Source organism: Hibiscus syriacus, unplaced genomic scaffold (genome assembly GCF_006381635.1).
Source record: "Hibiscus syriacus cultivar Baekdansim isolate YM2019G1 unplaced genomic scaffold, ASM638163v2 tig00109972_pilon, whole genome shotgun sequence".
Taxonomy (NCBI): domain Eukaryota; kingdom Viridiplantae; phylum Streptophyta; class Magnoliopsida; order Malvales; family Malvaceae; genus Hibiscus; species Hibiscus syriacus.
Window position 1 is genome coordinate 1,261,052 of NW_024062543.1, and position 10,970 is coordinate 1,272,021.

Sequence of the window (10,970 nt, forward strand, 5' to 3'; positions counted from 1 at the left end):
AGATTGCTTTATACTATTCAAATACACCATTAGACATTAGTGACTTGTAAACTATAAAGTTTATATTTGACAAATAGGCTCACTCTTAAATCAACATAATTTAATACGTATCTTTGATAAAAAAAACTAAATTAGGAAGTATATATTTTAAATATTTTTTAATTATTTGACAAAGAATGTTTAATCATTCTATTGCAGTCATTGGTACTCGAATCTGTGACCTCTAGGAATAACAACGATTCTTTTAATTAATGGAATGCCTCAATTGAAACAATGTTGTAAAATCTTATATAGTATGAGATCAAATCTAATTGATTGATGAAAATGTACATAATTTCTTCTTTACCAATTTCCTTAATTACCACAAAAAAAATTGTTATTTTACATAAATACCTTTGAATATGATTACTTCCATCCTCTATAAAATGCACATTCTTTTTTGTTTTTATAAGAAAGTAATCAAAGTATCGTGCAGTTAAATCCCAGCAAAAGTAATCAAAGTATCGTGCAGGTAAATCCCAGCAATGGCAATTTTCATGGCGTTTCAGCTTCAGTACGAGGCCATTCATTCGTACACGCCGGTGCATTACATGGTTGGAGATGAAGACGGCTGGGATCCAGTTATCAGAATGGAAGGCTGGACCCAAGGGAAGGATTTCCATGCCGGCGACGCTCTAGGTACGTAATGAGTTTGTTACATAGTTCACCATCGATTGCACTCTCTGCTTATAAGTGATACGATCAAAATTTTATCATCAACATTGAGATCGATATGTTTGGTTGATCTTATTTGTACAGTTCGTATATGATAGGGGAATCGATGTGTCTATAGTGGACAAAGAAGCACACGAAGATTGCAGTGTAAACGACACATCTAAAGAGTTCAGCACAGGGGACGATAGCATCACACTTGCGTTCGGAGTCGATTATTTTATTTACAGTAAACCTGATATTTGCCGTGCTGGGTTGAAAGTGGCCATCAACGCTTCCGCACCACCACCTTCTGTTTAACTACAATATATATACCTTCTTTTTTGTTCACGTTTCCATGAAATAAATAAATCAAATCGATTCTATGCTGTATCTCGACATAATTACACTAACAAATTGACCCCTTTTTCTATTTTAGGACTAAAATAAAAGAAAATAAAAATATAGAGACCAAAATAAAATTTTAAAAATCGAGTTATTTAAGTGTAACGATAAGTATACTAAAGGAATTTAAATTATGTTGATGTTTAAACCATAAATATATTATAAAACTTTAAAAGGAAATTAAAATTATAGGGACTAAGCACTAAAGTTATTACTTTTAGAGGTCTTAAGTTCTAGCACTAGAAACTGTAGGAATATAAGCGTTCATATGTAAACAACCTAGATTAATAAAAAAAAAAGATATAGGGACTAAAAGAAAAAATAAAAAGTTTGAAAATGTATGTTTAATTTTGAATATTTTGATATTTATTAATAATTTTAAATCTTTAATTTTTTAAACTGTGATACTATGGATTTGGTGACAACTCTCATGACTTTCTAATTTGATTGTAGTTTTTGTTTGAACTGCATAGACCAAATCAAAAGAAAATTTAAAGTACTTTATAGTACAATTACATATATCAAATTATTATAAATAACGTTGTTGAATGTGAGATTTTCATGACTGGGTCCTTGATATTTAGTGTGAAGTTATTAGGGAGGTTTCTTGATTTCAATTAAGTCGTCTTCTAGTAAGATGTTTAGGGTTCTCTTGATGACAAGAAAACTTACAGAGAAGGATTGTCTTGGGCCTATTGATAAGATTAGAGTTAAGTTGACTCTTCAGGCAAATCGTCACCTTTGTTTTGCTGGGAGTTTGCAACTTATTAGGGATGTTCTTTTCAGCATTGCAAATTATTAGTGAAGAAAATTAATTCTATCCCAAGTTACGATAAAGAGGTTGAACAACTTTACTCTCATTTCTTCTCAAAAGGTGCAGATGTGGCTGCTAGGGGTGCCCGAGTCAACTGGAGGTAGATTTGTTTGCAGAGGTCTCAATGAGGGCTTAGTGTAAGGGACATTGCTAGTTGGAATAAAGCTTGCATTTTACAACTGATTAGGAACATTCTGACTGGAGAGGTCTTCTTTTGGATGACTTCGCTTAAGGAGTACATGTTGAAGGGTGTGAAATTTTGCCAAATAGAGATCCCCACTAACATTAGTTGGAGCTTTAAGAAAATCTTGAAGCTCAGACCTGAAACTCATCGTTTGGTTGCTGATGTTGGTGTTAGTCTAATGAAGGCTAGCAGAATTTGGGACAAGCTTCGAGTTGAGCATCCCAAATTTTTGTGGTATAGTATTGTTTGATTTGCAGGTTGAATCCTCAAACATAGTCTTATTGTCTGGATGGCTATTCTTGATCATCTTCCTACAAATGAGAGGCTATTGAGAATAGGTGTAAATGTTGGTAATGACTTGTGTGTGATTTATGGTTGTCAATCAGCAAGCAGGGACCATATATTTTTTCACTATGGCTTTGCTAAGGAGCTTTGGGAGGGTATCTTGATTTTGTGTGGTCTTCCTCGCAGGGCTAGCTTTTGGGAGCTTAAAGGTAAGTCCCTCCTTGCTATGGTCTTCCTCGCAGGGCATCTTAAAGGTAAGTCCCTCCTTGCTATGGTTCTTAAGCTTGCTTGGGGTTGTCATATGTATAGTGTATGGGAGGAGAGGAACTGCAGACACTTCTGGGGCACATCCCGCTTGGTTGATAATGTGTTGTAGGGCATAAAGAAGGTGATGCAGATTCGTCTTAGGGGCTGAAAGATTGCTAAAGTTTCGATGAATGTTGGTCTCTGTATTCGATGGGATACTTCCTAATTTAGTTTTCGAATTGTATCCTGTTTTCTGGTAATATTGTTGTTTTGTAATTAGCAAGTTTTTGCTCTTCTTTTGAGTAATATAAAGAATGTATCCAAAAACAAGTTATTATAAATAATGATATAAATGTATAAGAATTTTATTTAAGTCTAATAAGTAAAAAAGAATGTAAAATTAAATATTTAAAATTACCGATAAAAAATAGAAATTTAAATTAAATATCAAAATTATATATTTGACGACAAGATGCTATTGACGTCTGGTCAATGTGTAGACATCAAAAAATTATGTGGATTAAAGAATATGTCTCAATCAGACATTATACTTAAAAGTTGTGATCATTCAAAATTTTAGACTATATTTATTCTTCAAACACCAAAATTTAATTTTAGTCCTTAAACTTATTGTTTCACATAAAAAGGATAATCTCTGAAAATCTATGCTTTTTTTTTTATAAATACTGACTTTTATTTATCCAGAAAGTAGCACAAGCTACCAATAAAAAAGAATCCAAATTACCCAAAACAACTCACACCCCAAATCAAGCAAAAGTAATCCAACTTCCACTCAATGTATAACTTCCTATTAATCATACCTAACCTATTAACATTGTTCCCTGAAAGCCTCCATCGAACCGCAGCATGTACTTGGCTGTCAGTCCCCAACACAGAACCCTTCTTCCCCTAGAAAATTCTTGAATTTCGTTCTCTCCAGGCAGAGTAAATCATTGAATTCCAAGTCATCTTCAACAAAACAGAGAGAAGAGATTTTCCTTTAAACCTGCTAGTTGTCCAGTTCAGCTCAGACTGCCAATCCACCACCTGCCTCGTAAGGTCACAAGCTCTCAAACTCCAATCCATCTTGAGAAAGGGCATCCAAGGAACACATGATTCCTTGTCTCCTGATCTGTCACACACAAAACACGCATTCCCTCTGCATGAATACCGAAAGAAGCAAGCCTATTCAAAATGCCAATCCAAGTGATCATTGAATGTCAAGGAATATGAAGACCAAACCAACTCGTGCTATGGAACCTTAATTCCCCTATTCCTAACAGTATCCCAGATTTTACCATGATCAAGAAGAATGCCATCAGGAATACAAGCCCTGATCTTCACGAGCCTCCTCCAGATCCAACTACACCCCAATTTAGGCTACACATACCATAAATCACTACCCTTCAACATGTACTCGTAACTCCAAGCCACCCACAAAGAACCATCCTTTATCAAAATATTCCTAACAAGATGCATCAGACAAGCCCTATTACAGGCATCAAGATCCTTGGTCTCAAGCCCACCCTCCAACTTAGGAAAACATATAGAACTCCAACTAACCTGAGCTCTATTGACAGAAGAGTCGCAATTCTCCGAAAAGAACCAGGTACAAAGCTGACTAATTCGTTGCACCACCTTTTTCGGCAAAACAAATTGTTTGCTCCAATAATTCTAAATGTTAAAAATAACAGCTTGAATAAGTTGCATCCTGCCCACATACGACAAATGCCTAGAAGCCCAGGTATGAAACTGACCTCAATCATGTCCAAAAAAGGCTTACAGTCAGCAACCGAGAGCTTCCTAGTGACAAAGGGTATACCTAAATACCTCACAGGAAGATGCCTCACTTTGACACTTGTTCCCTCCTCGATGAGATGCATCTCCTCCCTAGAAATCTAGTAAAAAAATCTTACTCTTTGAAATATTAAAATGGAGCCCAGAATAGACGTAAAACTCTTACAAAACAGTCCAAATGCCCATAACAAAATCATAACTGCCCTTGGAAAATATCAGGAGATTGTCAACAAAGCATAAGTGTGTGAGCTTGATGCGTTGACATTTAGGGTGAAACTGAAACAACCCATGACTAGTAATAGCATTCAGCATACGTGAGAGAAAACGTTCATCACCAGAACAAACAAGATAGGGGAGAAGGGGTCACCTTGTCTGACCCCCTAGCCCCACTAAAATGCCCCACTAATCCCCCATTCAAAGCCATCGAGAATTTAGATTGAGTAATACAACACATAATCCAATTGTGGGAATATTCAAAGCTTGCAAAATAGTAGAGATAAACCCCCAGCTGACAATATCGAAGGCTTTCTGAATATCAATCTTCAAAGCACACCGCGGGGTGAGAGTGGTTCTGCCAAACCCCTTGATAAGCTCTTAAGTAGAGTGTTATACGTGATACTTCTCCCTTTCATAAAAGAACTCTAACTCCGCATAACTTATAACTCTCTAAAAGAGTTATCATTTAAGATCTTTTTACCTAGGTTGAGCTTGAACTTTAGCATTGTTATGATCATATTATGATCAATTTTTATATGTTTTCATCATTTGCATCATGAGAGTAAGTTGGTGGAAGTTGGCTTGATTTTAATATTTTATGCTAAAAATTGACACGTTGATGTTGTAGCATTGCTTGAAGCTGCAAGAGATGTTGTGTTGTGATGAAATGTCAGGTTGCTAATCAGATCATGCAACAACCAGTGACTCATCAGGTGATTTGAGGAACCTTCTAGAATGGACAACTGGAAGAAGGAAGTTGTCAAGGGATAAGAACCACCTGAAAAATGTGGAGAAAAATTATTGATTGAGGGCCTATTCCCTTGACCTATAAATAGGAGAGCACCTTGCACCATTATCATCATCGAATTTTATTCATCATTTATATTTTTCTCCACACTCAATCCATGATAGTAGCCTAAGTTCATTGCTAAAGAGTGCACCAGCAGCAGTAGAGTAGTCGTGTAGCAACAGTGACCGATAAGGTTTTAATATTTCAATTGTGATATTGACTTGAGAAGGGAAATACACTCTACGTTGGATGACTACTTTTTTTATTTTTTATTTGGTACCAAACATAAGGTGTTGAATGAATTGTTTAACTCTTGGTTTTTGTTTTGATCTATATGTTTATGAGTTGCATGTTTATTAGATGTTTATTAGAGATAATTACATTTTTATGAATGTTTATCTGGGTTTTTTTAGAGATAGAAATTACTGAGATTGCATGCTACTTTTGTCCCAGCATTGGTGTTTATGAAAGTAGACAATTTCATATAAAGATATATGATGCCAAGTGTTATGCTTTGTTAACTAATTAATCTAAGGCTTTTAATGAGAATTAGAATCATTAGGTTAAGTGTTTATTGTTGGATAACTCATAAATGTATTGTTACAACATAACCTTTTGCTAATAGCAAAGTAAAACAACATCATAGGTCTATCGGTCTAATTACTCTATTGTTTGTTGCAACATTCTTCTACTTTCATTATCTTGATTTTTCTATTTTACTACATGTTTTTTAGTTTTCCAAATCAATCAATTCTCGTACATTTAACTCTATTGTAACGTGTTTTGCTCCTTGTGGGATTCGACACTCATAGTTCTTTTGAGCTACCACTTTATTACTTGAACAATATGTATACTTGCATAATAGCTATAACATCTTACATAGCATCAATAACCACCTCCCCAAAATGCTTGGATAACCTCCCATGATGATATTAGTAATTCATTTATATATCACATTGCAGGAGGAGATAGGCCTAAATTCCCTCACACATGAAGGATTTTCCAATTTAGGAATAAACATAAGAGTGGTGTTGTTAAAAGCTGAATGCATTTGACAATTAGCAAAAAAAATGCAAAATTGCCTGAATCACGCACAACTTTAAAGAAATAGGCAGTGTACCCATCAGGTCCATGAATTTGTCTCCATTTTTCTCAAACATAGCCTCATTTATTTCTTTTGTAGTAACAAGTCTCCCCATTCCTCCCTAACATCACCCGAAAAGGTAACATTCAGAATGACCCTAAGATCATCAATTGAGCATCCAACAGCCTCATAATCAACCTGGCTAAACAACTTCTTATAAAAACTGAAAACTTTCTCAACAATTTCCTCAAAATCCTCCAATTTCCTTCCATCCTCAGAGCTAAACTACGAATGGTATGCTTATTCTGCCTCTTAGCAACTAAAGAATGGGAAAAATTAGTGTTTTTATCCCCTTCCTAAACCCAAGTGACTCAGAACTTTTTTCTATAAAAACTCTATTCCACAGCAAGAAGAACAAGTAGCTCAGCAAACACATATTACTTCCTGGCCACAAGATCCAAGTTACTCCCACCATCCAATATACCCAACTATACACCCTCAAGGGCATTCATCTTCTCTTTAACCTTCCCAGAAATGTTCCCAAAGTGCACATTGAACTACCTTACCAAGGGCTTAAGCCCTTTCAACTTGTAAAACAGCACAGTCATAGGATTAGATCTAGCAATTGGCCTCTTCCAGAACTCCTCAATCAAACCCAGAAAAGAAGAATCACAGCTCTAAAATTTAAAAAACTAAAAGGTTTAGGCACACTCTTAACATCTCTATCAAGATAAAGTAATAAGAGACAATGTTCAAACGCCCTAAGAGCTAAAAACTCAACATGTGAGCTAGTAAAACACTAAAACAAAGCATAATTAACAATTCTATCAAGCCTGTGAGCAAGAGGATTACCTCTTGGTGATTAGACCATGTGAATCGAGGTCCAACACAAGAGTGATAAACCATACCAATAGCAGATAAACAACTCAAAAAGCTCCTCATATCACCATTAACCATATTGGCCCCAGAGAAATCGAACGACTTATCAAGCTGCAAAAACACACTAAAATCTCCTATGACAACCCAAGGCAAATCCTAAAAATCGTTATACAACTCCTACATATGACTCCAAAGCCTAGCTAGCCCTATTAATCCCAAAATTATGAGCATAAATAACAGTTAACACAAAATCATGAACACCAGCTCTAACCACTCGAGTAACACTTTGATTAGAAATAGTCATAAGGCTAAAATAAACATCCCCCTTCCACAACACCCAAATACATCCATAAACAACCTCCCTATAGTTATGCACCTTGTCAACCAGTAAAATGCTTCAACCAGATAGGATTCATGCTACACTCCTTCACCCTAATTTCAAGCAAACAAACAATATCTAAATGTAATTGATGAATCCTAGTCATTACACTACGCTCTTAGGAGGATTATTAAACCCTCTGGTATTTCAAGCAATCAGCTTCATGAAGATGAATTAGAAGCCATACCTCCACCTCCAGAAGGCTTTTGCTTTCGCCTATCTATCTGATTATTCTTCTTGTTCTTCAAGTTTTGCATCAAGGCATCTACACCTTGAGTTGTTGCTCTCTTAACCTTAGGCATATCTCCACCAACTAAAGACTCCACCAAGGGCTCCTTCATAATATCATCTCCCTCCGAGACATTCAAAAAAGAAAACATGTTACTTAATGTTTCCAAAATAACTTTCCCTTTTTTCTTAAGATCAGTAGCTTGCCCTCTAGAAGGCCTAGAACTCCCTCTAGAAGGCCTAGAACTCCCCCCTTAGCCACACCTGAAACACTTCCAGCAACAACTGCCACGTCCCCCTTACTAACAACAATAAAAATTCCAACTTCAGCATGAGACGGTGCCACCAAATCCCCACATCTAATGTACTACTTACTACATTAACTTGAACCCCAACATTAACATTCCCCACCCTAGGAATATCACCCTCTTGAGCCCCTGAATCCATATCCTAACTAAAAGGTCCAATAACATGAGCCACTGCGACCCCTGCTCCTTTAGCAGCCACTACAGCCTTTTTAGGAACCCAAACCTACTTTGGATCCTTATCACACACCTTAACAGAGTACCCAAATGTTTTGGAATGAACACATCTATGAGGCAACCAAGGCACTTCAACTCCAATAGTAGCAATCATACCGTTCCTTAACTACACATTAATAAACTTGAGAAAAACAAAATCAACTTTAACCTCGACACAAACCTTTGCAAAAGTTATGTTTTGCCTATATATAGTAGCACTATCCATGTACATAGGCATTCTTAGGGCACTAGCTATGTAACTCAACCCTTTGTTCGTGAAAAAACTCCAACAAAATTCGACTAAGATGAATCCAAATTGGCAAAGAGTCCATGTTAAACTATAGGTTATAAATATTTGATTCCCATTTTCGAACAATCACTGGAAAATTATGAAAGTGCCATGGCCCCTGATCTAAAACCCAATCCCTTATAGTTAGTGTACCAAAATAAACTAAAAAACTCGAATCCCTAACATACATAACATCAATTCCACTCTCCTTCCCCCACATCGAAACAACTAACTTCTTAAAGACAGTGAAACCCTATGGCTTACCTAAAAATTGCACCACCAAAGAACTCTTTGAAACCTATATGCCCTCATCAAAGACCTCCTAAGGCGGAACAACATAAACACTACTACCCATTGACTGTAGCGGAAAGAATTGAAGAGAATGCTCATCGTTGGCCACAAAAAGGCCCCTCCAATCCATCCCAAAACTAAAAACCAATCAAGAACTAAAAATACCAACCAATAATCAATGAATCCCACAAAAAGGAACAAGAATTAACAAATCTGAAGAACAAAATTGAAATAATCGATGAAAATATCAAAGGAAACAATGAGAATAGTACATTTTTCCTGCGTCGAGAGCATCCCCTAATCGTAGGGTGTGCATTATTGGGATCAGATATTATCCGATCCGAATTTTTGAATATTTGAAAATTTCGGATACCTAAAGTAATGATCTGTATCCGATCCGAAAAAATCATATATATGAAAATTCAGATATCCGAATCCGATTTTTTTTACAAAAAAATCAAAAAAAAATCAACATAATAAAAGCATTAATTAAATAAGAAACACTTAATAGCACTTATGATTTCCCAGTTTAGCAAAAATATGGTGAAACTAGAGGATGATATTCTCTATAGCTATGGATTTTTCCACGTCATATTCTCCTTGGGTACCATCTACTTCGCCATGTTGTTCATCAGCTGAAACTTAGAAAACTCTACAAGCAAGTAAGTAGATATGATTTAATTGTGAATATCGTCCATTTACTTTACTAAAATTGACAAGTTAATCCTTTATTAGTAATTTGATCCTCATATTTTACAATCAGATGGAGCATTGATGTAGGGTGGGCAAGCACTTGGGTGAAAATCATCAACGAGTGGTTTGTAGCCAACATCTACAGTGTAACAAACCCTGCTTTATGCAAATTCTCTTAAAATTTGAGCATGGAGAAAAAACATTTATTTTGTTGTTTTAATGTAGTGTGAAAGTTGATTGCCCTAATTGTGAAGCAACCTAAGGTAATGAACAATGAAGACTCGGTGCAGCAGACAAACTCCCCATGATTTTGTTTTGCAGTTGAAAATTTTAACCACATTTTCTGTGTTTATTTCTTCATTTTTCCCCATTTTTTGTTGGTTGCCTTTACTTGTCTGAAAGTCAAGTAAGAGTGTAAGAGAAATAATCAGGGGAAGTGGACGACGAAAAATAGAGAACTGAAATGAGGGTTTAAAACAATCGAATTTTTTGGTGAAATTTCGGGCGAGAAGCAAAAAAAGGAAATGGCAGAACAATGTTTGAAACCTACTAATGTCTAATATAGCCCAAACAGCTCTGGGCTAATAATATAGTCCAAATTTTTTCAGGTTTTCGGATAATCCGAAATTGGATTTTGATCAATTCGTTTCCGATCTGAAAATCCGAAAAAAAATTTGGATACCCAATCCGAACTATCCAAAAATTGAAAAACGGATCGGATATCCGAAATTTTAGATCGGATCGATCGGATCGGGTTTTTTTGCACACCCCTACCTAATCGTGCGCCTTTCATCTTTTGATTTTAATCCACTTGGCACTTTTTTTATTTATTAGTAATAATTTCTTGGTTTTATACTTTTTCAATAATAAGAAGAAAAATTCGTAGCAGGTTTCTGCTCTTCAATAATATATTTCATAACAAGATGCTCTCGACGTCTAGTTAACGTGTAGATATCGAAAAGTTATGTGGATTAAAAATTCTGTCTTAATCAGACACTACACTCAAAGTTGCGACATTCAAAATTTTAGGCTATATTTATTCTTCAAACACCAAAATTTTAATTTTACTCCTCAAACTTACCGTTTCACATAAAAAAGGATAATTTATAGATTTACGTTTTAGTCTTGAATTTTTTTATCTTTTTTCATTTTCAAAGATTGTAGATTCATATTAGTCAT

The 10,970-nt window shown here is 35.5% G+C and overlaps 1 protein-coding gene across 1 annotated transcript; it reads left to right on the plus strand.

Annotated features, from left to right (window-relative positions):
• The first annotated feature begins 524 nt into the window (after positions 1 to 524).
• LOC120211302 lies at positions 525 to 2,754 on the plus strand. Its single transcript, XM_039209875.1, has 5 exons — positions 525 to 678; positions 797 to 1,005; positions 1,882 to 2,009; positions 2,097 to 2,327; positions 2,370 to 2,754. The coding sequence occupies exons 1-5, from the start codon at positions 525 to 527 to the stop codon at positions 2,752 to 2,754; spliced, it is 1,107 nt and encodes a 368-aa protein (XP_039065806.1).
• Positions 2,755 to 10,970: the final 8,216 nt, after the last annotated feature.

Coding starts and splice junctions, on each gene's coding strand:
- LOC120211302 (XM_039209875.1), top strand. CDS start 525: ATGGCAATTTTCATGGCGTTTCAGCTTCAGTACGAGGCCATTCATTCG. Junction 679..796: donor CCATGCCGGCGACGCTCTAG/GTACGTAATGAG, acceptor TCTTATTTGTAC/AGTTCGTATATGATAGGGGA. Junction 2,010..2,096: donor GGTGCCCGAGTCAACTGGAG/GTAGATTTGTTT, acceptor ACAACTGATTAG/GAACATTCTGACTGGAGAGG.